This window comes from Ursus arctos, unplaced genomic scaffold, assembly GCF_023065955.2.
Source record: "Ursus arctos isolate Adak ecotype North America unplaced genomic scaffold, UrsArc2.0 scaffold_37, whole genome shotgun sequence".
Taxonomy (NCBI): Eukaryota; Metazoa; Chordata; class Mammalia; order Carnivora; family Ursidae; genus Ursus; species Ursus arctos.
The window spans coordinates 3,794,040-3,819,295 of NW_026623053.1; the positions used below are offsets into that span (position 1 = coordinate 3,794,040).

General features: G+C 53.3%; 3 protein-coding genes and 1 long non-coding RNA gene across 11 annotated transcripts; 1 reads left to right on the forward strand and 3 right to left on the reverse strand.

The window, feature by feature from the left end:
* Nucleotides 1-1,255: 1,255 nt before the first annotated feature.
* Nucleotides 1,256-9,938, reverse strand: NDRG2 (NDRG family member 2). 5 transcript variants are annotated; one of them, XM_026489959.3, is made up of 17 exons: nucleotides 9,860-9,938; nucleotides 8,223-8,289; nucleotides 7,444-7,524; nucleotides 7,053-7,094; nucleotides 6,559-6,664; nucleotides 6,208-6,328; nucleotides 5,960-6,022; nucleotides 4,934-4,994; nucleotides 4,626-4,712; nucleotides 4,425-4,481; nucleotides 4,150-4,253; nucleotides 3,640-3,684; nucleotides 3,296-3,347; nucleotides 2,976-3,023; nucleotides 2,691-2,726; nucleotides 2,488-2,539; nucleotides 1,256-2,245 (listed from the first exon to the last, which is right to left on the reverse strand). In XM_026489959.3, exons 3-17 carry the CDS (start codon nucleotides 7,516-7,518, stop codon nucleotides 2,079-2,081), a joined length of 1,116 nt encoding a protein of 371 aa, XP_026345744.1. In that variant the 5' UTR covers nucleotides 7,519-7,524; nucleotides 8,223-8,289; nucleotides 9,860-9,938; the 3' UTR covers nucleotides 1,256-2,078. The 5 variants fall into 5 exon arrangements, with proteins under 5 accessions (XP_026345744.1, XP_026345743.1, XP_044236515.1 ...); XM_026489958.4 differs by lacking the exon at nucleotides 9,860-9,938 and adding an exon at nucleotides 9,224-9,307; XM_044380580.3 differs by lacking the exon at nucleotides 9,860-9,938 and adding an exon at nucleotides 8,408-8,509.
* Nucleotides 9,390-21,362, forward strand: TPPP2 (tubulin polymerization promoting protein family member 2). Of its 3 annotated transcripts, none has more exons than XM_057306444.1 (6): nucleotides 9,390-9,687; nucleotides 12,306-12,501; nucleotides 13,068-13,301; nucleotides 13,975-14,216; nucleotides 14,466-14,619; nucleotides 19,636-21,362. In XM_057306444.1, the coding sequence occupies exons 3-6, from the start codon at nucleotides 13,227-13,229 to the stop codon at nucleotides 19,861-19,863; spliced, it is 699 nt and encodes a 232-aa protein (XP_057162427.1). In that variant the 5' UTR covers nucleotides 9,390-9,687; nucleotides 12,306-12,501; nucleotides 13,068-13,226; the 3' UTR covers nucleotides 19,864-21,362. The 3 variants fall into 3 exon arrangements, with proteins under 3 accessions (XP_057162427.1, XP_026345758.3, XP_026345759.1); XM_026489973.4 differs by lacking the exon at nucleotides 19,636-21,362 and adding an exon at nucleotides 15,368-15,647 and having other exon boundaries at nucleotides 12,301-12,501; XM_026489974.4 differs by lacking the exon at nucleotides 13,068-13,301 and having other exon boundaries at nucleotides 12,301-12,501.
* On the reverse strand, nucleotides 17,078-17,761 carry RNASE13 (ribonuclease A family member 13 (inactive)). The gene has a single exon (XM_026489975.4). It carries the CDS (start codon nucleotides 17,759-17,761, stop codon nucleotides 17,300-17,302), a length of 462 nt encoding a protein of 153 aa, XP_026345760.1. The 3' UTR covers nucleotides 17,078-17,299.
* LOC113248491 (uncharacterized) lies at nucleotides 20,576-22,936 on the reverse strand. 2 transcript variants are annotated; one of them, XR_003313518.4, is made up of 3 exons: nucleotides 22,695-22,936; nucleotides 21,807-21,979; nucleotides 20,576-21,319 (listed from the first exon to the last, which is right to left on the reverse strand). It is a non-coding gene; the product is annotated as an uncharacterized LOC113248491 (long non-coding RNA). The 2 variants fall into 2 exon arrangements; XR_006408509.3 differs by having other exon boundaries at nucleotides 20,576-20,968; nucleotides 22,695-22,895.
* Nucleotides 22,937-25,256: the final 2,320 nt, after the last annotated feature.

A 25,256-nucleotide genomic window follows, 5' to 3' on the forward strand; every position in this document is an offset into this window, starting at 1 on the left:
GCATGGGGCTCGAACTTGCAACCTGGAGATCAAAAGTCGCCCACTCTGTGGACTGAACCAGCCAAGTGCCCCTCACAACAGCGCCTCTTGCTGGTCAAGGCTGATGCCCATTGGAGTTCTCTGCCTTTTCCTCATGTTTTGTTTACCTAGGAGCTAGTTGGTCCAGTGAGTCCAATTATTCTATTTCTTTACGTTAGGGTAGCACGTAAGCACTCTTCACTGCCTGTCCTGCATGGGTCACCCAACACCCTTGCCATCAATAGCTAGCTCTAGAACTCTGCGAGTCATCTAATATCCCTGCCCCTTCTGATCCGGGCCTACTGCAGTTAAAATAGACTCAGCCCTAGGAGAGAGTGATGAAATGCTCAAGAGTCAATAACATACTCCATGCCTCACTTCCATGTCAGTGTGTCAGCACCACACATCAAGCAGCATTAGGCCTCAGCCACGTTTCCTTGAGGAAAGCACGTCATTGTCTGTGGAAGTTCTGCAAAGCAATCCGGCAAGTGACCTTGTAATATTCCATCCACAGTACTCTTATCAAAAACAATAGAAAGTACCTTCCCGTTTTTTACTTCTTGTGCCCCAAGAGCCCAAGAATCAGCCTGCCACGGCCACAGAGTATCTGAGGTCCTCTTGATGAGTATCGTGCAACTTGTTGAAAAGCTCCTCAGAGAACCACAGACATAGTGTGTTCATTAAACACACCGAATTCTTGGCTTCATGGGGGAGGAGGACTCCTTAGAGGAAATTCTCCTTTCCTCCTTTGGGCTGTTACTCTCCTGAAGGAGTCTTCAGATTGGGACCAACTATGAGCAACACAACCTCTCGAGTAACTGTGTGGGGCCTGGTCTGCGCATTGTACTGAACCGTCTAAAATGGAATCTAGGTGCCCCCTAGGGAGGATCCTATAGGAAGATGATCACAAGATGTCCTTGGACACTTCAGGCAGCATTCTGTACTTCCTTCTTAAGATCATGATGTTGGTGACATCTCTGAAATCCTATGGCATTTCTCAAGGATCCATAACTAATAAGGAAGTCTTGTAAGACCTAAGTAGCTCCTCTCTTCCCAAAACTTGGAAATACTATCAATAGCAAGGATAATACCATCCTATTGGAACAGGGGCGCGTGCCTATGTAGTCACATCCCATGGGGTATCCAGGCCATATCTGAGAAGAGAATGTGAGTTGGGCAGGGGGAGGGTGGGAAAAGGGGCACAATGCAGGCATACTCAGACAAGGAAGAACCACACTCAGTTCCTCTACAGTTTATTGTTACAGCAGAAGTTGTGGGACACAGGAGGGCACCCTCCACACATAACGCAGTGTGGGCAGAGCCCCAAGATAGCCCTTCCCACCCCTATGCCAAGCGCCAAGCAGCCCTGCTCCAGCTTAGCTCCCTCCCCCTCCCACTCTAGACACACACTGTCTAGACAGCTACCAAAGTTAGTGCAGCCAATGGCCCCAGGCCCCTTCCTATTGCCCCAGCTCCAATCCTTCCCTCACGCTTTTTCATTGCCCACCACTTCCCATTCCAACTTCCGTTTCACACACCGGATGTTTCTATCCCATCCTGAGGACCACTAACCCACCAGCAAGCCTCCTCCGACACACATTCATTTAGGCCCATACTCTTCAGAGATCTGAAGGGTTAATGAAAAGCCATATCAGCTTTGGTGAATGGAGTCTCAGCCCCAAGTCCCCTACCCTTGCAATGGGATAAGTAGGGAGAGTCTGATGGAGGCACCATGGGGCAACTACAACAACCTCTTATCTCTTATCTATGGACACCTAGATTAGGGAGAGGGAACACATGCCCTCTCCACCTTAACACCAAAATGAGGGAGAGGGATAATTCAGGGGTCTGGGTCCCTAAGAGATATTAGGACATCTCTCCCAGGATCTGAGGGGAATCACAGGTTAGAGGTCAAGGTTAGGGTAGCAATCGAAGATCAAGGTCATCTCCCCACATGATCTGCCCATCTTCCCTTACTCTGGCCCAGTGCCCTGTGCACCTCCCAGGTTAGTGCTGGGGGAGGTGAGGGCTGGGTCCTACACCAGGGCAACAAAGGTCATTCAACAGGAGACCTCCATGGTATGCCCCGGGGGTCCTGAAGGGAGAGTCCCAGACTCGCTGCTCTGGGACAGGGTGCGAGAGCGGGACCGGTTGCCATCAATGGACGCTGCACTGGTCAGGGAGGCTGTGCGCGATCGTGACAGGCGAGTCATGCAGGATGAGGCCACTGTGGAGACAAAAGCATAAGCAGGCAGGAAGACAGGAGGTGGGAAAGAGAGGCCGGCAACTCCAAGTGGGGTGCTTGGGTGGTATGAGAGTAACTAATGGGGCTGGGGGTGGGGGTCTATGATTCGGCAGATGGTGGTAAGTCCCAGAATTAGCCTGAAATGGTTCCCCACCCTCACTGCCCATCCCTCCTCTGTGCAGCAATTCCCTGCTCTCATGATAGCCTCTGACCCCTATACTCACTGTAGCCCATGCCTTGCAGGAAGTACTTGAAGGCCTCGGTCAGCTTGCCTGGCTGCGGAAGTAAGATGAGGAGAGGTGGACAGTGAGGTGAATTCAAAGCAGAGCTGGAGCCCAAGGCCATGGCGGGGTGGGGGTGGGGGGAGTGGCAAAGTATATATTTCAGTACCACTAATATCCCATCTCACGAGGACAGCGGTACTCACCTGAGTCAGCTGGGGCTGACCTCCAGAGTCGGCCATCTGTTCAGGAGATGGGTGACAGCCATCCAGAAGAAGTGACACAGACATAAATACAAGCAGCCATGCCAAGAGGTAGGAAAGGTTCTCTCTTCCCTAGCTTCCCCACACCAGGCCCTGAGGGTATGTTTTCTTTATCCACCCCACTTGCTCCTAGGCAGGACCTTAAGGCCTGGAAACCGAATCTAGGGAGGGTCTATGGCTCTGGACAGGGGGCCAGGAGTCAGGCGGGCCTGGAGTAGGGTTACTGACCTTGAGAAAAGAGGTCTGGGTGGGGTCCAGCTTTGAGTTACACTCCACCTGGTGTAAGCAGGAGGCTGAATGAATGATGTCATACTCCCTGTGGCCTCTCCCATCCAAGGGACCCAGGGACCCCAGGGACCCAAGGACCCAGATCCCAGTTCCTTTCCCATCAGCCCCATGCCCATCTCATTCTTACCAGGAATCAACCTCTTAGGCCCCACAGTTGCTCTCCCAGTTCCAAACAGAGATTGCCTCTTGGCAAGACACCCCTCTGACCACCACCCGAGGACTCCAATCCTCCCTCACCCACCCCAAAATTCTCTACTGACCACTGCATCTTCATGGGGTGCTTGATCTCCTACCACCAGCATCACGGGGCACCTAGAGGCATAGTGTCAGGGAGGAGAAGGTGAGCCCCTGCTATTCCCTCACCCGCCTCCCAGAAGAGCAGCTGGAAAATGTTTGGCTCCAAAGAGGAAACAGTCTTCTGAACCCCACTGGCCCTTCCAAGACAACCCAAAAGGGGAAGACTAGAAGGTGGGATTTGCTTCATAGAATAGGGTGGGAGATGAGGAGAAAATTCCCTGTTAAAAGACTTTCCCTCTTCTAAAGGATATAAGCACCTAGGGAAGATCCAGGGAGAGAGGCAAAGCTTTATCTCTTAAAGCCTTACTTGAGGGTAACAGCACCTCCACGCTCAAGGTTCAGGTCTCGGCGGCTAAAGAGGGGTTCAAAGAAGAGCAGGAATTTTAGGCAGGCATCACCAGACATCCAGATGGAAGCCACCTCCTCCTTGAGGAACCTATCTTCCTCCCAAAAATTATAGTCAACTATTAACAATTAAAAGTGGGAACCAAAGGGGAAAGTGGCAGGCAGGCCTCAAATCCCTGTGGTCACTTGTACCCCAGGTCCCTGGCCGGAGGGCAGTGAAGGGGGAGGAAGGGCACAAGGAGAAGAGATCATCTCACTTCTGGAAATCCAAAATCCCAAGGGAAGTAAACAGAAAAAAGGGGGCAGCTCCTTACAATTCACCCCACGGGGTCTGGCCCGCAGCTGCCCAGCTGCGCACCAAATCTTGCCCCCCTCGCGCCGTGTGAGTCCCGGACTTCCCTCTCCTCCTCGCCTCCCCAGGATGCGCGGCTGCTGCCTGTACCTCTCCCCCGCACGCGCACCCCGCTCTCACTTGTTGTAGCTGTTCCAGTACAGCTCGATGTTCTCCAGGTTGGGCGCGTGTGTAATGATATGCCTGTACTTCTGTATCAACTCAGAATTTCCAGACAGCTCCTCCTGACGGAAGGAAAAGGGGAAACTAGGGTTGAGAAGTCAATAGTTACTGGATGAGAAGAGGCAAGCTTTCTTCCCTCCCCAGATCCCGTCCCATCTAAGGAAGTCACCCCAAGCATTCGAGCCCCTGCCGGTCCCCTCCACTTCTTTCATCTTCCACAAACAACCACTTACCTGGCTGAAAAGATGTCCAAGGATCATCTCCGGAATGGAAGAGGTGAGACCTGTTAGCTATGAGGAAAGGCAGGTGAGCAAGCTCAGGATACTCTGAGGAAGAGAGACCCAGGCTAAAAAGTGACACATCTTTCCTGCTGCACTCCCCGTCCCAAGGGCCCCCCCCCCACCCTAGACCTCACCACACAGGCCCCTCCAAACCTTGTGGGCTGCCCAGTCCATCCAGCCCTTGGCATTGGGATCAATGTTGATGAGGACAAGACCCTCGACCGTATCCGGGTGGGTAAGCTGAGGAGTAGCAGAAAGAAGGGAAATCAGAGGCTAGGCGGGGCCTTATTCCCTTCCCGCTGAGCTCCAGCCAGTTTGAGGCTCCCCTGGGGCCTGCCCCCCACCCTTATACCCAAGTTCTCCCCACAAACACACTCTAGCAAACAACATTCTCCTCATCAGTCATGGGCCTTAAACCTGCCTTCCCCTTGTCTGGGTTTGTTTGTTTTTTCATTTCTTACGGTGTATCGTGACAGGACGTAGGCTCCAGCTCCAACACCAACTCCAATTACTGTGGAGAAACTGCGAAAGAGAAACGTGTATCTAATGGGCCCTGGTGTCCAAAACTTTAGCTCCCAGACTCCTCACCCTCCCTCCCAAGGCCACACACACAAAGGACAGAGCGCAACCTTCCCTGGAGGGACGCGACGAAGGAAGGTGCTGAGGAGCTAACCGTTGACACTGGTCGCCAGTGTTAGGTCCCTGAAATCTACCTCAGCTCTCTCTTGGGGAGCTAGTATCTTGAAAAGAAACACCCATCTGCCAAGCAGACACTGTTTTCCTACATAGCTCTGTGTCCATTTTCAATTCTCAGGAGCTAGTTCGACTTGTTCTGTTTTAGTTCCTGGTTCCTTGTAAGGAACCGGGAAGAAGGGAACTTGAAGCAAGATGGGAAAAAAAAAAAGAAAGAAAGAAAAGACACAACTTCAGTGAACAGGGAGAACAGGGGAAAACAGAGCCAACAAGGTGAACCCGAGCTGCCCAGGGCCCGGGTGCCCAGGAAAAGTGGAGCCAGGGCCAGAAGCCAGGAGTCGTCAGCACTCAGCGTGCATTCCACAGAGGCTCACCGGGCTTTCCCTTCCTTCTCCCACCCTCCCTCACACCCAGGGCTCCCGGGCACCAGGTGTGTGTCTGGAGGAGGGGAAGTGGGAGGAAAAGAGACAAGTCTATCTGGCTCCTTGGGATTCTGTCATCCGCCTCTTCCTCTCTACCTTCCAGATCCGAGAAGCCCCTCCTCAGCCTGAGGCAGGGCCACGCAGGGCCGCTTCCTTTTCCTGCCTCTATCCATCAGGACTGCTCTGCCGACTCAAGCCATTTCCAAACCTACCCCTCTTCTTCTCAACAGTCAGGTGGAGGCACAGAGGAGGAAGGATCTATCTAGGCCAGAGGCCACAACTTGCCCAGGAACCCTCGGGGACAGAGGAGTTCTAAGGCCCCCTTGTGCCGGATGGAGAACTCTGGTTTGGAGGGGTCCCCAGGCCTCTCACTTTAAGTACTGCAGGATGCAAGGGATCATGTCCGCAAGCTGGTCCAGAGATGGGTACTGGTATCTGGGGAAGAGAAGAACGTTAAGGAAAACACCAAGCTGCCCCCCAGTGCCCTGCACCTCAGGGTGCCCTACTCACCCTCTCCCAGAGTCTCCACTGTCTCCCCTTTCCTCCTCCCCTGGTCCATTCTTCCCCGCCCCTGCCCTGTGCCTCGAAGCCTGGTGAGGAGGGAGGGAGCTAATTCTCACCCCAAAGGGAACACAGGAGCCCCCTCTTCCATTCCAGGGGCATCCACATGAACCCGCACGAAGTTCTGAATGATTTCCTGCATGTCCCCGAATTGAAACAGCGACTGGAAGCAAGATTTATCTAAAGAGAATCCCCACCACCCCGACAGTAGAATCAGCCAGGGAAAAGCATCCCCAAGTCTGAACCCACCCTCTTTTTTTTATGCCATAGTCAGACCAGGACAGAACTCCCCCTTGATATGCCACATGGCTCCCTTCCTGCCCGTACTGACCTTTCCCCTTCCCCTGGGGTTTTACCCTTCCCACCAGCCTCTTCCCAGAAAGGAGCGGTGGGGAAGCTCAGGTCCTTACAGTTGAGTCCCACATCGTGGTAGGTGAGTATCGCCGGGCGTTTGGGTTTGGGGGTGCCATAGACAGTAAAAGTGACAGAGCCATAAGGTGTCTCCACAGAGTGAGTCTGCAGAAAAACGGTCACCATCAGGGAGGAGTCAGGCTGAGAGGAAAAAAAGGCTGGAGAAGGATGCCCACAAAATCCCACAAAAGTCGGGGATTTGGGGTGGGGAGGGGCAAAGAGAGGAGACAGGCACAAAGAATTAAAAATAGGATCAGCAAGAATTTGGTTCTGGTAGATAAAAAAGTAGAAAATGATTCCGAGGGTGGAAAAGAACCCTAAAGGGTGGGAGAGCGCTAAGGAACTGTGAGAAGGAGGAAGGAAGGGAAAGGAGAGATGGGGAAGGGAAAGGACTGGACTGGAAGGAAAGGGAGCAGAGAGGGGAGCAGCCCTCTCCTGCCCGGGAGAGAGAACCCCTCCTCCTGCCCTGGGACGGCAGCCCCCAAGCTGTTACCTGTCCCTGGTCCAGGAGGATTCGGGCAGCTAACTCAGCCTCCTGGAGAGACACACATACGTACACACACACACACAAACAGATACACGCAGAGACACACAGCCATGTCGAGTCACAGATGGAGAGAAACACAGATAAAGAAAGGTAGAGAAAGAGAGCAACGGAGACGAGAGACAGAAAGAGATGACACAAACAGACAGGAGAGGATGAAGGTTAGTGCAGTGACAGGACAGAGGCCTGGACTCCCGTTGTGGTCTACGGGGGAGAGACATGGGTACAGGTGGAGAAAACGGGGCTGTGGGTTAGAATGATTATGGGTTCGGGAAGGCAGGAGGCGAGGGGGATGCCTGCAGGTCTGGAATTCGGGCCTGGGAGTCAGGGGTCTCATCACCTTGGCCACCTCGGGCGTCTGCCCTGGCAACAGCGGCTTCTCCTCGGTGATCTGCACCTCCTGCAGCTCCGCCATGGTGGCCTGGGAGGACGAGGAGACGCCATGGCTGGGGAGGCTGCTCCCCGCGTCTCCTACACCTGGCTTCCTCTCTCAGCCCAGGGCAGTGCGGAGCTCAGAGGGCATCAGGACACGCACGGGGCCTCTCCTCCCCCCCGGCTCCACGTCCAGGCCGCTGGGAAGGAGGGCTGGTGGCCGATGACTCAGGATACCCCTTCTCTTCCCACTGGCCATCCCCACGGCTGCCCCTCAACCCCCACACCTTGGGAACCCCCTCTTCTGTCCTGGATGGAAATACCAGGGTGGGGCAGGAGTGCAGCTCTGGTTTCCCAGGCTCTATTTAGGGACCACCCCACACTCCCAGAGTTAGGCAGGGATGAAACTTGTGGCTCCTGACTGGGTACTCCGAAGATACTGAGGGATGGAGTAGTGAGAGTTCCTAATTAACTGTGACCTTCAACTAAGCCTCAAGGTCAGCCCCTCAAAGGGAAAGGGGCTAAAAGTGACCCGAGTACCATGACCAAGAGGGGGAGAGGGAAACAAAAAGAACAAGGGGCACCTGTGTCCAACTGACCCAATACTTCCTTCCCTTCCTCCCAAGATTCTCCCTCCCGACTGTGAATAAATTAGCATACGTTCAACCTTAGTGGGGCTGGTGAGGAGCAGAACACCTGTGCAGCTCGACAGTTAAGAGCCTGCAGCCTGGGGGTGGGGTCACTTACTAGACTCCTATTGGCTGGATGCAGTGGGGTTAGGGGTCAGGGTTCTCTCTCCTCCTGGCTCTGGGGTCTGAGAAAACAAGGCAATGAGGTGAATGACATGGGAGACAGACGCTGGGTCCTTTAGGGACAGAAAGCCTCAGCCAAGATCTAGACTACCTGGGTCACTAACCCTCCCTAATCTGTACCCACGAGTCCAATGAACACGTCTTCTCTAGGCTTCAGCTAGAATCAATATAGGCTGGAGGGGCCTGCGGGGCAACGTGGAGAGCAGGTATCATCAGTTCAGGCTGGGGGAGGAGAGAAGGAAGTGCTGATGTGGAGGAAAGAGCGTGGCTTGTGTCGGAACCTCTGGATTCTAGTCCCGGCTCTGCTGCGAAGGGTGTGACCTTGGCCCACTCAGTTACTTCCCTTGGCTTCGATTTCCTATTTGCAAACTAGAAGTAGGGACTAGGGGATCCTCAAGATTTTTGACAGCTCTCAAGTGAGATGAGCATAGCTGAGCATGACTGTTTTCCCAGTTAAACGTTTAAAAACAAAATTTAAAAAGCCTCGTGCCTTCGCGTCTCTCCTCCACCCAGTCTCGGTGTGGGTCCCGCGAGCGGAGAAGGGGAGGGAGGGCGGCCCCACAGTCTCCTCCCAGCCTCCCCGACGACCCGCAAGGGCCGAGCGCCAGCTGGGAAGGGATGGGTAGGACCGATGGGACCGACCGGGCCCAGCGCCCGGGACCTGTCCCTACTAGTCCCAACGCTGTCCGTCCGCGTGGGGACCGACACCGTCGCGCGGCCGGCGAGGAGCGCCCCGGACGCTGGACACAGCCTCACGCACGCCCCAAACACGCCCTGCAGCTCGCGGAGCCTCCGCCTTTGTGCGCCGCAGCCCGGCGCCCCTCCTTGCGGGCCTCTTCCCGCGGGCGGTCAGCTCCGGGGGCTGGGATCCACCCGCCCACGCGCCCGGCTGGCGCCATCCAGGCCCTGCGGCCCCTCGCCCGCCCCTCCCCCTACCTGCTGCCGCCGCTGCCGCTTCCACCTTCACTTGCCTTTGACTCCCCGGCCCGCCCGGCTCGGGCTCCCCACAGACCCGCCCCCGGCCCGCCCCAGCCCGCCCACGGGCCGACAGCTCCCTGCGGATCCGCCCCAGACCCCCAGTAAACCCCGCCCCAGGCTGTGCGCCGCTCAGGGAGGGGCTGTGCTGGGGGCCCCAGGGGTACTCTAAGGGAAACAAACTGCTGGGTGCCTCCGCGCTCCCCACCACATCCCCCCGCGACCAGGCGGTAGTGGGGCGTGCGCGGATCCCTTAGTCCTGCGGGGGATCCCCACGCCCGCCCTCAACACCGCCCCCACCCGTGACCTGGATCTGCCTATCGCACTGTGGTTCCTTCTTTCGCCCCCAGACTCAGTAGCGGGGACGGGTGGTGGGGAGACGAACCCGGGGTGCTGACACCCCATGATTTCGACTCGGCTCGCGGGTAAACACAGCTAGGTTGAGGAAGGAGGAGGTGGGCGGGGATCGCCGCTGAGGAGGCGAGGGTCTTGCCGGCTGGGAGGGGCAGGTGTGCCAGCACCAACGGAGCGCGGCAGGGGTGGGGGGCCGTCGGGGGCGCAAGAGTTTCAACTTCGGGGTGCCCAGGGTCCTGGTACCTCCTCTCTCTGTTGCGTCCCGACGCCTGCTCTCGGCTGCTCCCTGAGAAGTTGGAAAACAAGGCGGGGGGGGGGCGGGGAATGCGGGGGGCCGCTATAAATAGAGGGAGATCGCAGGAGGGGGGAGAGGATGGCCAACGGGGACTCCCGGGTCAAGGCCCCAAGGGGGGGCGGAGGAGGGGCCAGGGACCCCCAGGGGCTCTGACTCTAGGGTAAACAGGCGCAGGGGCGGAGTTAACTCTGCGGGGGTGGAGTGGGGGCTTGGGGAGGACGCTGTGTCCCGGGCTGGAACCCAAGAGACCCTGTGGCTTCGGCGCTAACCCCTCCTAGTCCGGCCCGGAGGAGGGTGAGACAAGCTCGGCACGGCTGAATCTCAGTGCCCAGGAGCTGGTTTCTCAGGGACTGCTGCGTGTCCCTCCCGGGGCCCGGGGTGGGTTTGCAGTCCTAGACCCCTCATTCACCCTGTCCTCCCCCCACCGTAGATGCGCCCTCCCTGTGCCCCTAGAGGAAGGCCATCTGGAATGGGACAGTTAGGAGAGGTTCCCTCGGGTTCCGAAGTTGTCTTAGGCACAAGGAAACCAGACTGAATATCTCCCCACCTGCACCCTTCCAGCACCCCCTCCCCACCAGGGTCCCCACTCCATCTTCCTTAAGCCTGGTTCCTGAGTTACCATTTCGGGGGCTGGGCGGCAGGCCAGTTGGGAACAATGGCCAATGGAGCTAGAGCTGCCAACCGCAACACCAGCACAGACTGCCCCCCCAAGACCCCCAAATTACCCTCCCCCTCCTGCCTGGGAACCACCCCCACCACCACCCTCACCACCCACAATCCTCTCCCATCCAAGGAACATCAATGCCCCTTTCATCCCCACTTGGCAGGGTGTACTGGAAAGAAGGAGGGGCCAAGAGGGAGGAGGTGACCCAGAGTAGGAGAGCTGATCAGGATCAAACCCGGCTTTCAACAACCTCACATCTAAAGGACCCCCGTACCTGCTCCCAATTTGGAGCACCGAAGTTTTCCTCTGTTCCCTTCCCCCACTCTCTTCATAACTGTTCCCCTCAGAAACTGGCCCAGAAGCTGGGCAACCCTGGCAGCTTGCCTGGTCCCCTCTCCCCTCTGGATGCCCGTTTAACACTCTCCTGGACAAGGAAAAGCCTGCTGGCATTAGGATCATAGATAAAGCTGTGTAGGACAGGAGGGAGATCTCACCAGCCCTCCTGGAACTGGGGAAGAAAAAATGCCCAGGCAAGGCTCTGATGTGTCTAAAGTAGTCTTTCTTGGAATAGGGGAGGGAAGGACCTGGAACTTCCAGCATCTAAATTCGTCTCTGGGTCAGGATGACTCAGGGGGAACCTGATAAGGGGCTTACTCAGGGGCGCGTGGCGGGCGGGGAGGTGGGAAATTTCCACTGGGATCTGTTTGCTGCAGCGGCCTAGGGGTCTCAGCCTCCCAGAGGCAGAAATGAGGCAGAAGCCCTAAGGTAGGCTTCGTCTCCGTAGGGCAGGTTCCAGCACAGCCCAGCTGTAAGTGGCCCAACCAGGGTAATCTCTCTCTAACTTCCTTCCTTTGGGCCAGAAGCGGCTTCAAACTATACCTTCAGTGAAGCAACGGTTTTAAGTACCTACTGTGTGCAAGCCACTGTATGCACGCAATTCAAAGAAAGGTGACGGGTAGTCGTACCCTCTCTAGAAGCTTATGATGGATGAGGTGCGAGAAGTAATAAAAAATACAGAAAACGCTAAGAAAAATGATGCTTAGATAAGATTGTTTAGGCAATAAATTCTATGGCAATCATTTCCCACCCTTCTCAAGTGGGAGATCAGAGATTTCCCTCCCACCCGATGGTTTTAGTATCCTCTGATGGAGACAAACCACGAATTCAGCAATATTTTTAAATAAGTTTGTAGAGAATTCTTTTTTTTTTTTGTAAGATTTTAAGTAATCTCTACACCCAAGGTGGGGCTCGAACTTAAACCCCAAGATCAAGAGCCACATACTCTACTGACCACGCCGGCTAGGCTCCCCAGTTTGTATAGAATTCTGGCAATCATAACCCCTGTGTGTATAGCAATAGCTACGTGTGCAAAGCATATTATTTATTCAGTTGATGATTAATGTTCGTGTATGTATAGATTCCAGGGGCCCTTGCAAGAGTTCAGAACTCCCCTCCCCAGGAGACTACAGCCCACAGACTAAGAACCATTATCGTCGTATAATTCAGAAGAGGAAAAGGGTTTTGTTCCTACGGTGTACCTTTATGAGGAGTACAACCACGGCATATTTGAGTGGGAGAGAGGAACAGTCTATCCAGGAAGAAAGAGAGCATGAGGGAAAGTGTGAGGGCAGAAACACAGAAGTTACTTTGAAGAATTGACTGTTAGCTGCTGTGTGCAAGCTGCTTCCTATATGTTACCCCACAATACTATTATCGTCTTCACAGTACAGGTGAGCAGCTGAATGAAGCTCAGAGATTTCTGAAACAGAAGCTTCAGTGACTTGCCCAAGGCCAGCCACCTAGTGCTGTAAATGACAAATCCACGACTCAGATCCCCACCCAGATTCATTCCACTCTGCTCTTGCCACACTGCGAGGCAGCCTATCAGGCCATACGGTCCCAGATGAAGAATAGCACTGATGAGAGGTGGGTGTTGTTTGGTAAAGTGTGGTCCTCATGTGAAAGTGCTTGAAGGACAGGCAGAGTCTTGGCACTGAAGATCCTTAGGGAGTACTTGAGAAGGATTAATGGATAAAAAATAGTTTTGTGAAAATTAATCTGATAGGTGGGTGATAAAGATGGATTGGGGGGGCATTCCATATAGGAGAGAGATTCTTTCGTTCGTTCTTTCTTTTAAAGACATTTATTTTAGGGGCGGGGGAGGGGCAGAGGGAGAGAGAATCTTCAGCAGACTCCCCATAGAGCCAGGGGCCCAACAATAGGCAGGCGCAATCCCACAACCCTGAGATCAGGACCTGACCTGAAATCAAGAGTTGGACACTCAACTGACTGAGCCATCCAGGTGCCCCTAGGAGAGATCCTTTAGAAACCAGGGAAATCAAGTAGATAGGAGACGACAAGGACTTGACTAAATGTGGGAGCAATAGGAATGGAAAAAAGGTTTATTAGACAAGGAAGTGACATTCATAGCAATTGGTGACTGATTAGAAGGAAAGGGGAGGGGAATCACCAACCTAGTTGCTCTGTTTTAGAATCCCTGAAGTTCATCCATCTATATGGCTTTTGGCCAGAGAACAGGCCTAAGAGAAACCCCTGAGGAACATCCCTGACCTGCACAGAAACTTATCTAGAAGATTTTCAGAGTCTGAGACTCACCCTCACCCTGACTTCACTCTCCTTGACCCACCCAGATGTGTTATACTCCAAGGCCTGTGCTATTTCCATGTTGGGCCCAACATTGGAAGCCATTTAAAGTTCTTACTGAGGTTGGTCTGCCAAAGGCACTGGGATTCTCCGTGTCGGTCACTATCTTGGGCTTGAGACTAAAAAGGAGGGCACTGCTGGACTGATGCAGGCCTGTTTTCATTAACCCCTTCCCTGGGCTCCTCTCAGCTTTTTGGGGCAGAGCATAAACCAATTTGACCAGGACCCAGAAGACTGGGTCAGACTGGGCTGGGATTATGAGGGAGAGCTTGATCAGCTGGAGAGACCAGAAGGTTGGCAACTTGCTCATTGTAGCATGCAAAGTGGGGAAATGAAAGGACCCTTTTCCCAAGACTAGGGCTGTAGCTGGGGCTGGAGGTGATGTCACATAAACACTGCTGACGTCATAGAAGCTTCCCTCTCCTCCCCTGTCTGTTTCCCCATTGCCACACAGTCTCTCCAGTCAGCTGGCTCCCACATCCCTGCACACACATAAACAAAGGCTGTGAAGGGTCAGACACCATCCGGGTACTCTTAGGTGCACAAAAGTCTTAGGGAAGAGGGTGATAGCGGTGATTATTCAGTATGTAGGATCCACACTAGTACCACTAGTGCTGGGAACAGTAGGTGGGATGGGAGTGAGGGGGGAAAGGAAAGAGAGGGACAGGGAGGAGGGGCTTTGTTCCTATTACTGATCCTGATTTTATCCTAACCCCCATCCTTATTACTCCTCAGTCCTCCCTTCCCCTCCTCCTTCACCCCCAAGTCTCCCCCCGCACTGTCCTCCCCCACCTCCAGTTGATCATGGCATCAGAAGCAGGGAAAACATTCCAGCGGTTCGCTGTCTTTGGAGAATCATCAAGCAGTGGCACTGAAATGAACAACAAAAACTTCTCCAAGCTATGCAAAGACTGTGGCATCATGGATGGCAAGACAGTCACCTCCACTGATGTGGACATCGTATTCAGCAAAGTCAAGTAAGGGACCAGAGATGGGAGGTAGGGGCAGTGAGTAGAATCAGCAAGGCTGTGGAACATGGAAGGGTTCATGGAGCAGAACATGTGTAATGGTTCTACTAAGCACTTACTGGGTCCTTGGCCCTGTACTATTTCCTGTCCTCAGGACACTCAGTGTCAAGAGACCAAATCCGAGTAAGGGGAGGGTTGGACCTTGGAAGGTGATGAATTCATGTTCCAGAGTTTCTGGATTTCTGTCTGACTGACCAGGGCCAAGAATGCCCGAACCATCACATTTCAACAGTTCCAGGAGGCGATGAAGGAACTGGCCCAGAAACGATTCAAGGACAAGAACCCAGATGAAGCTCTGGAGAACGTTTATAAACTCATGGAAGGCAAGGATCCAGCTACCACTGGAGTTACCGTGAGTGACACGCTTTATCCCTCACACTTGACTCTACTTCTTTAGATCCCTGCTGCTGCTCCGGCCTCGCCTCCCATCTTCCAATGTCTCTCACCTCTGCCATTAGTAATACTGTAGGGAGACTAGGCAGAAAGCCTCTGGCTCCCTGTTGGCATCGAAACAGGCTTCAGAGATCATCTCGTAATTTCAGAGATGAGGAACGTGGTCCAGAGAGGGGTCCACATGTATTTTAATAGTAAAATTTAGACTTATTCCCAAGTGTCCAGGTGGCTTTGGGGGAACGCTGAGCGCAGAAGACTTGGTACGTGATCCCCACCCCTCTTCCTGCTCTTCTGTGAGGTGCAATCTCTGACCACCTGCCTCTCACCCACCAGTCTGTTCCCTATTTATCCTCTCTCTATTTTAAGTCCCCTCTCTACCCTAGGTTTCAAATAGGGCCCTCCCAGCAGAAGGGACCTTGCATATTGGGTCTGGGTTGAAGTCCTCTGGCTGCAGCCTGGTCAAAATAACTCCCTTAGAAATAGAAAAATCCACACACACACCCATGCGTTCCCATACACCAAAGTCTCACGAGTGGCTGGCTCTTCAGTTCCCGTCCATGGCTGCACGTGGGCCCTAGAGAAAGCAGCCCCGTGCCAGTGGTAGAACAGAGCACTAGTACCAGCAGCATCAGAGGCCATCTTTGGAGAAGGGGTGTGATGGCGAAGGGGAAGGAGAGAGATCAGACCCGTCCTCCTCTGGCTTGCAGAAAGCAACGACAGTGGGTGGGGTGAGCCGGCTGACGGACACCAGCAAGTACACGGGCACCCACAAGGAGCGCTTTGACGAGAGTGGCAAGGGCAAAGGGATCGCAGGACGGGAAGAGACGACCGACAACTCAGGCTATGTGAGTGGCTACAAGGGTGCTGGCACCTATGAGAAGAAGAGCAGCAAATAAGAAGCAGCCTCAACAACTAGGGTCAGCTAGTCCTCAACCCGGCATCTTCAACACCAGGGAGCCTAGGGAACAATAAACATCTGTGTGCAGCAGCCCGTGAGCTCTGTCTTCCATCAGGATGAGGGATAGATGGGCCCACCGATGCAGACAGAAGAGAGAGCCCAAGGAGTAGAGTTGCCAGTTCTGCATCCTTTCTCTACTTAGCCTCATGCCTCCCCGCCAGAAGTTAGCATTCCCTTCAACAACTGCTTCTAAGAACAGAGCTGAGGAATATATTCGGGGTAAGAGACAAACCAGATGCGGAGGCAAAAGTATGTGCTCCTTTGCGTTTATACATTACTGGTATCTGCCGTCCTTATCTCCCAGAGGAGAGCAGCAGTCCTGATTTGACATAGTATGACTCAGACACCACCATCTAGACCCTTCCCTGTCCCTCTACCTTCCTCTTCTGTTGTAGTCCAGGTTTTGTTGGAGAAACAGAAGCCAGCTAGAATGGGCCAAGAATTTACTCAGTTTGACTCTTATTATGAGTTTGTGCTCGAGCTGGCTTTTAACAACCAGCCCAGCACTGAGTTTTACCCCACCCCACCTCCACCATGGCACACATGGAACAGAAGATCCCACTCACTGCTAAGTGTAGCCCAGGAAGACAACCAGAGGTGGGTGGCCTCCAGGACTCCAGGAGTAGGAGTTCTGGTGCGCTGAGGAAAAAGGAATGAAATCAGAACTGATTCTGATGTGTTTTTATATTTTTATTTTGAAATGACTAGAGTCGCAGGAAGATGCAAAAATAGTACAGAGAGGTCCCACATACCCTCCACCCCACTTTCACCCAATGGTTATATCTTATATCATTCAGATGTGGTTTTAAAACCTTCTGTTGACTACAGCCAGGCTCACCTCAGCCCTGTCCTGGCAGCGGCAGATCCTGGAGTCTGGGGGTGTCAGGAGGAGCTTTGGGGAGGAAAGGGATGCAGTAATCTTGGAGGGAACAGGTCAAAGAAGGTAACTTGAAACTCCAGTGAGCCACAGTGAGAAGGATGGAAGGAAAAAGGGTCAGAGAAAGGAAGATAGGGTGACTACAAGAGGTTCGGAATGTCAGGGAGAGACTACCCTGGGCTCTGTGGTAGAGGAGAAAGGAAAGAACAGGTGATGTGGAGAGAAGATCACTGATTTCATAGAGAGGAGCAGACTGGGAACTGAGGAGGGTTCCAGAGGAGTGAGGCTAGAACGCGTCTAAGGGTCTCAGGGAGATCCCTGTAGCTAGAGGGACCTGCTGTTAGGTGAGTGAGTGGAGAGTCCTAAGGGAGATGGGGAAAGCTGAGAAGAGGAAGGTAGTGGGGATGAGAAGCTGAGACATGGAGCTGGGTGCCTGTTGCCATGGTGTGAGCTGAGGCTCTGGGCCTCCATCCAGGATTCAGGATCTGGCCCAGTGGATGGAAAGTCACTGCCAACTGGACACAGTCAGCTTCTTGGGTGGGTAAGACTGTCTGTGGGAGAGGGAGGATGGTGGGGGGAAGAAAGGAGGTAAACAAGCTAGAAAGAGGCTACAAGGCGGTATGACTTTGCACGGTGACTGAAGCTCGGGACGTTTGTCCTACCTCCCTGGTCTGTTGGGAGGGGACCCTGCCTGCCTTTGAAGTCAGGGAGGAAGCCTTAGACCAGGGATCAGAGGTTTGGGAGTAGGGACAGGCTGGTGTGTGGGGGCAGTAGGGGGCCGTTCAGAATGAAAGCCTTCCTTTCCTAGTAGAGGCCGATGATACCTATCGGTTCAGCATCATGCTTTCCAGAACACAGCAGGTAGAGCCTTTGGTTGGTTAGGGTGTCATTGTAGTGGCAGCTCATGGGCGGCTGTCCAGAGGCCAGAGAGCAGATCGTGACAGGGAAGGAGTCCTCTGTGACTGTACAGTATTCATTGTAATTCTCGCAGAAGCTGTCGCTGTCCAAACAGAAGCTCTTGATCTCTCTCCAGGGGGCATGCACCATATAATGGATTTGGGGGCAATACCAGCTCTGTTTTCTGCCCCGCACATAGGCCATGAGACCATTGCAATAGCCCTGGAACCCCTCTGGGTAGTTGACCCTGGGGTAGTCGATGTGTAACATGCGGAAGTTCTTGATGGCGATCTGCACCTTGATGTCCACGACCAGAGTTGGCCCTAGAACAAGCTGGAGAAACAGGACCCGGGCCACAGCCGGTGCCATTTCTCCTGCTGGTAGAGTTAAGTGGTTGGTGGCAGAGGAGGGTCTAGAGTGGCTGTCTGCCCCTTCCCAGAGCCTCCAGCATTCCCCCCGCCTTCCCCATGTGCCTTCCCCTGTACTTCAAAGATCATCTAACCCAGGTCCTCACGTCCCCAGAGAGAGGAGACATTTGCCCAAGGTCACTCAGCTGGCTGGCCACCTTCAGGCACTCCCCCCACTCCTTCGGTCCACCCCAGGGTCTCAGCTTCCCCCAGTCTGTGAACTGTAACACTCACGGAATAAGAGGTCCAACTGGTCCTTGGGTGAGCGACTCGTCCCGATTATCCCCGGCTCTGGTCAACCTTTCTGGTAAAAAACGCAAAGGGGTCAGAAGGCACAGGCTGAACTATGATTCTCTGGCCGCTCTGGGGAAAGGACAGGAGCTGGAAGACCAGCGGGGCAGCAGCAGGAACTCTTCTAGCCTAAGGCCAAAGACCGGTGAGAAGAGGCTAGAGAGCTCTCTGGACAAAGACCAGTCTGGGAGGAGGGAGCGTCCCCTGAGTCCGAGGAGCCGCTGTGCTGAGGGGGTTGGATGGGTGGGAGGATAGAGACATTGCTGTCCGGTCTCTTTCTGTTGTCATCGGAACTCTTAGTCCCAGCTCCTTGCCAGAAAGCGCCAAGTTCTTGGGGTTTCTTTGATGTCTTCTCTGCTCTGTAGGCCATGCCCCTGAGCAAAGGTGAGAAGGAAAGCACTGTCATGTTTCTGAGGAACAAAGTGCAGCTTATTCCTGACCCTCGGAGAACAGAGGGTCTGCAACTCATCCCACTCACCGGAGGCCACACACGCACACAAGGGCCTCCTACTAGAGTGCTGGGTGGAGAATCAGAGACCTCAGTGTGGACCCCCACAGTCGCCATCATCACGTCCACACCGATCCCAATCACGCTATCAGCCCACTCCCTCACCTACGACCTTGGGCCCTATCAGAGTCAGAGCGCTCCCAGAAACCTATGCATGCTGACCCCGAAGGCTCCAGCTTGTCGGGTGGGATGAGACAGCATAACCTGGACGTGAGGAAGTGTGGGCCCCCTGAGCCCAGAGAATCAGATTCTTACTGTAGTTTGTCATGTTGGGAAAGGGCCGACTCCTCACTCTCTTCGTCAACACCTGCTGCTTCATGAGAACTAAAGAGCCTGCTAGCCACAGCCCTTGACTTCCGCAGGCCTCTCCGCCTGGCCTCCCTGCAGGGTATATCGTCCGGGTTGTGGGCTTCCTTGCAGGACAACCTACCATCCTTGTCCTAGAGAATGGGAGTCAGGAGTCAGAACACAGACCCCCGAGTGTTCCAAGGCCAATGTGTAGTTTGGGGGTGGTGCAGAGTACTGGAGGCGTTGGGGGTACTGGCGTTGCTCGTGCGTAGCCCCCTACGCTTGCCCTTCCTGACGGCGTGAACAGGAGTCCGACGCTGACCCCATCCTCCCCTCCGGTGTTGCCTGTCTCCCGTTTCCTCAGTTGCGATCTGTGATCCTGGACCCTTCCCCTTCCCTGACTCCCCCTGTGGGGAGGCAGTGGCTGCAAGGTGGTTAAGAGCAAGGCTATCGAGTCAGACCAGAAATCCTCGCTGAATCTTGGCTCTGCTGCTTACAGGCTGTGTGTCACCAGTCTACGTTTGTTAAAAACACTATAAATTGCAATTTCTTCATCTAGTAATGGGGGTGATATTTTCTACCTCACGGCAGTATTAGAATTCATTATGCTGTATATCAAGAGATTTCAGCCCAGTGCCTGGCACCTGGTCAGTACTCAAGATGAGCATGAGTCCATTAGTCACGCAGCCCTGACATCTAAGACTGTTCCGGAAACTGTCCCTTCCATCCCTGTCTCTTCCCCTGCTCAGGCTCTCCCCTCTCCAGGACACCACACGCTCTCCAACTCCAGTAAGGCTCTCCACCTCGTAGGACAGAGGACCCTCCATGACCTGACCCCCGCCATGTCCCCAACTGCATCTGCATCCTCGCCTGTTTCCCTCCCTTCACCTCCTCATCCTGGCTCACGCCGCCTCCTTTACCCGGGATGCTGTTCCTCACCTCCTCCCACTCTTACCCCATCACCTCCACTGAGCTAGCTCATGAGAAGGCTCAACCCGGAAATCCTGCTGAAGAAGCTTCTGCCCGAAGACCACGCCGGGGAAGCGCGCACGGCCAAGCCAGCGGCGGTGACGCCCGCGCGGGCCCTTCAGGCCGGGTCTGCAGGCCAACGCGGAGGGCAGCCTCGCGGTGCTGCGAGCCTGGCGGCCTCAAGTGTCGGTTTTGGGGACGTCGGCTGTTGTCCCCACCTCAAAGCATGCCGCCTCTTCCCTGGTTCCTCCAGGCTGCAGCTTCCCTGAGAAGAGGCTCCCGGTCTTCCCCTTCCTTCCTTCGCTACCCACCTGCCACCACCCAGCTCAGCACACACAGCCACAGAAACGGAGCAGCGCATCGGGGAGGAAAGAGTTCGGGACTTGAGATCAGATAACCTACTGAATTTCTGCTTCCTCGTCTCTCAAATGGGACGAGTACCTTCCTTACATCATGAGGCTGCAAGAAGAAAGTGAGATGGTCCGCATGAACCTGACTTTGAACCATCACACGGTGTATGAACAATGTGTAACTGGATGTGATCTCCTGGTTCTACGCCAGCTCGCTTTTTTCCCCAACTCAACATCAGCAAAGCCTCTCTTATTCCCCGGATGATCCGAGTGACCTCCCCCATCCCTGCTCTGCCAACGCAGAGCCTCCTCTGACACCTGACTTTATATCCATCTTCACGAAGCTTTCTATTATTAGCCATGCCCTGTGTGGATTACCTTAAATTTTTTTAAGTTTATTTTTTTAAGTTGTTAAATGCCACCTGAAAAGCACTGTGACAAATATGGGGGGCAGTATAAAGGTAAACAAAACAGCTTTGCCCAGACTACATTTATAAGTCAGCAAGAAAGACACACGTATAAGCATATGTTACAGAGGCCTGAGCACAGGACCAGGAAAGGTGCTGAGTGTGCGACGGGCCTTCGGGTTCCAGACTGCAGTTCTAGTGGCCCCGGTCTTTAAAATCCTGTCTGCGAGGTGCCGATCCATAGCGTTGCTGCTTCCATGCTGACATCCTTGTCATGGTTTCATCTGCTCCCGAAGCCTGAGATTCGTGGGATCCGTTGCCTCATTACACTGGGCTTTACATACACGGGAATTATCCTAGAGATGAAGAAACTAAGTTTGGGAGAGAGGGAGTAGTTTGCTCAAGGTCATATGTCTAATTTAGTAGCTCTCAATGGGGGGGGTGCAATCTGGTCATGTCTGGGGACAATTTTAGTTGTCACAACTGGGAGGGGCTGCTGGCGTCTAGTGTGTAGAGGCCAGGGATGTCGTTAAACATCCGACATTGTACAAGATAGCTCCCACAACAAAGAATTATCTAGACCAAATGTAAACAGTGCTGAGGTCGAGAAACCCTGGTCTGGGGCACCTGACTGGCTGAGGCAGAAGAGCACGTGACTCTTGATCTCAGGGTCTTGAGTTCGAGATCCACCTTGGGTGCAGAGATCACTAAAAACAAATAAATACACTTAAAAAAAGAAAAGAAAAGAAACTCTGGTCTAATGAGTGAATCAGATTTCCTAACAAGGGCAGAATTACTTATGCCTTATATATTGAAAAGGGTTGGCAAACCTCCAGAACTTAGAAATATTTTTGTTAGATTTTTTTAGTAGTGATGGTTTTTCTACCAGCAAGAGGAGCACTGAATGTTCACTGCTGAAACGACTTTTAAGTGGTTTTTCCCGTAAGGGGGACCCTCTGCCTATAGTCCTCTACACATCCGCTCCCTCCCTCCCTCCCCAGTGGTAAGCGTTTCCAGAACGTGTGGCTAGAGTGGCAGGTGCAGCTTACCACAATCTCAGTGGGGTCACTTTTTGCCCTGTCCAACCCAAATTGACCCAACCAGCATAGCATGTCATGGGCAGTTCCTGGGTTGTCCCTGAACCCAAAGGATTGCTTCATGCAGCTCAACCTTCTTGTCATGACTTCACCTCACCCCCAGGGTTGAAGTCCAGGAGCTGCACTGTCAGTTCCTCCATTCGCTAACTGGTGCTGAGGTTGCTGGTGGTTCCACCTGGGACTGAGATCGTTCAGGGGCACGATGAACGCCTTCTAACCCAGACGCTGAATCAGTTAAGAAGCATTTATATGCAAGGCACTAAGCTATCCCTGTGGGAAGTAGGAAAGAAGAATAATATCTCAATATCAGAAGAGTAACTTCTGAATATCGATAGTTTAAGCTGGAGGAACATGATAAATACGTATGAAGAAATAGCCGATGATTCAAGGCAGAACATCATACGTCTTGAAGACAGAATTGCAGGAATTTAGAGGGGGGAGAAGATCCCTCTGAATCGGAGGATCGGAGCAAATTTTCTGTGTGAGGGGCGGGTCATCCTGGGACCTTGGGATGGATCTCAAAGAATAGTTAAGAGTGGAGTAGAGATAAAGAGGATTATGAAAGGTATGTTTAAGAAAGTAGAGGAAACCAGCTTGGCTGGAACTGAGGCACTTCAGTGGAAGAAAAGTCAGAGACAAAGTTCGAAAGACGGGTTTGCCAAATTGTGGCAGACCTTGAAAATCAGGCTAAGGAATCTGCATTTTATTCTGGAGATAAAGGGGGAGCCGACAATGGCTTCTGAGATAGAGTGACCTAATGAGGCCTCTCAGCCCCGGGGCAGGTCCCCCTCTCCTGCATCCTGGCTTGTCTAAAGGCACTGGCTTGGGAGCCAAGGATTCCAACCTTCTGTCAGTGCCGCCTCCTCCAGACCCACAGCTGTTCCAGGAAAGGTCATGAGAATTCAAAGACCCAGAGCTAGTCCCACATCTGACCCCAACTTGCTGTTTGTTTCACTTTCCCTGTCTACAAAAAGGAGCCCATTACCTTTATTTATCCTAGAAGCAGCAAAATTAGGATAACAGAATTTGGATCTGCTCCTGCTTGGAGGGAAACTCTCATGGGCTTTCCATCGGTATCCAGAGGCTGTGTGGAACTCCGGAAGAGAGAGAGGCTGGCCTCTGAAAGGTGGGCACCAATCCAGGCCCGGCCCTCCTCTCGGCCAGCTCCCCGCACCCCCTCTCAGCACAGGCCAGAGGAAGCAGCAGCTGTTGTCCTGTGGGGAAGACAGGCAGAGGTCCACCTGGCGCTGCTGGGACTTTCATGACTCCCGCCCGATTGACTTTAAACACACACACATGCACATGCACACACGCACACACACGTGCATGGTAGTGGCCTGGCAGGGGTTGGCCCAAGAGCTGTGACTATGGCCATAGAACGAGGAGGCGGGGGTAGTTACCTCATCTCCCCGGTAGAGGCTGCTTGTGTGAGGGGCTTTCTTCCCTCCCATCTTCGCCCCCCATTCTGCTTCTTGCTCACCCCTGTCTAATTTTTCTCTTTTCCCCTCGGCCAGACTCTCTCTGATCAGTCCTTGGCCTGATGCCTGACCCCTTTTGTTCTCCCTAATCTTGTCCCCCTTCCTCCATCTTTTCCTCTTGCTCGTTACACGGGGTGAAGGAACACTGGCAAAATTATCCTGCCAAGTGCAAGTGAAGCAGATCTTGGATGCTGCAGAGTTGGGGCAAATCAGCCAATAAACAAAATCACCTGCCTTATCCAAATAACTGAGGCAAAGGAAGGGTTTCAGCTTGAGTTGTGAAGGTGGTAATTTCAATCCTTTAATTTTTGTATGCAGACCTAAACCTTTACTCTCTCTGGTCTTTGGCCTGAGACAGTAGGGCGGTGTTTGACTTTCACAGAGCACTCAGGCCGGCTTCTGGAGAACTCAGGATAATGGACTTGAAGAGCAAACTAGAATAATTATAATGACAGGAAAACACAAGAGCACAGGGCAATGCAGGTCGTGGTTTGGAAACATCTCACTCTAGAATAATGAGAAGTGAGGAGTCCTAGCTAAGAATTCAAATGAGCTCCTGGCCTCCCACCCCCTCCCCTGAGCCGGGCCTCCGGTCCGGGGCCGGACAGGCCTGTGCTGATCCACATTCTGTCCACAGTCTGCTTTCAACCATGGATTTTATTTCCAAACATTTGCATTTCTACAGCAGCAGAGGCATAATTCTCTATCCAGAAGTTCACACTGCCGAGAGGCAGGCACCTTAACAAAGCCGCCGGCGTCGTTCCCATAGCCAAGGCCTTCCTGAGAGCGGAGGAGCCAGAGGCCTGTGGGCCTTGCTCCTGGTTCTCTGTCCCCATCTAGTGGTGCCTCCCAACTCCAACAGCACTTTTTCTTCCAAAAATCATCCTGGATACTCCGTCTACTAAAATGATGTCCCCCAGGCCTCAAAAACAAACATCTCCTCTTCCTGACCCAAACGTCTGACTTCTGGACCAGAGCTCAGACTTTTCAATCGAGACCATTTATTATTTTTTTTAAGATTTTATTTACTTATTTGAGAGAGAGCAAAAGAGAGAGAGAGATCACAGAGGGAGAGAGAGGGAGAAGCAGACTCCCTGCTGAGCAGAGAGCTCAAGGACGTCGGGCTCCATCCCAGGACCCTGAGATCATGACCTGAGCCACCCAGGCGCCCAATCAAGACCCTCTACGTGGCTTTGCTACAGTTACAATCTACACAAAGGCCTTTCACTTCTCTGCTTAGAACCGCCCCCACCCTCCAGGGCCTCCACCCTGTGTATGGAGTAAAAGTCACGGTCTTTACTGGTCTCAGAGGCCTTCCATGATCTGGCCTCTGGTCCCTCTCCGATGCCATCACCCATCACCTGCTCCAGCCACACTGGACTCCTGGCTGTTTCTCCACCACTCACGCATCCGTCTGCTTTAGGGCTTTCGCAGCGCTCTTCTGTTTGGACCCTTCTTCCCCAGACAAGCACAAGTTCACTTTCTCATCTTCAGGGCTTTGTCCCAGAGTCACCTACTTTAATGTCCCTATTTAAAAATCACTCTCTGGGGCGCCTGGGTGGCGCAGTCGTTAAGCGTTTGCCTTTGGCTCAGGGCGTGATCCCGGCGTTATGGGATCGAGCCCCACATCAGGCTCCTCCGCTAGGAGCCTGCTTCTTCCTCTCCCACTCCCCCTGCTGTGTTCCCTCTCTCGCTGGCTGTCTCTGTCTCTGTCAACTAAATAAATAAAATCTTTAAAAAAAAATTAAAAAAAAAATCACTCTCTACCAACCTCCCTCTTGTTCTCCCTTTGTCCTTAGCAGTTAGCACTTCAAGCAAAGGGTATATTTATTTTTTACTCTCTTTCCCCGATGGAATGTAAGCGCCACGAAGGTAGGGATTTTTGTCTCTTCCCTCCACTGATCTGTCCCGAGCACCCGAGCACATGGTAGGTGCTGGAGAAACACTTGCGGACCGCAGAGATGGACCTCCACCTAGTGTTCTGAGATCGCCCACCACTTGCAGGTGAATCCTGAAAACAAAAGGACTGTTTGTCTCTGGTTTCCAGACCTTCCCACCCACAGAGAAGG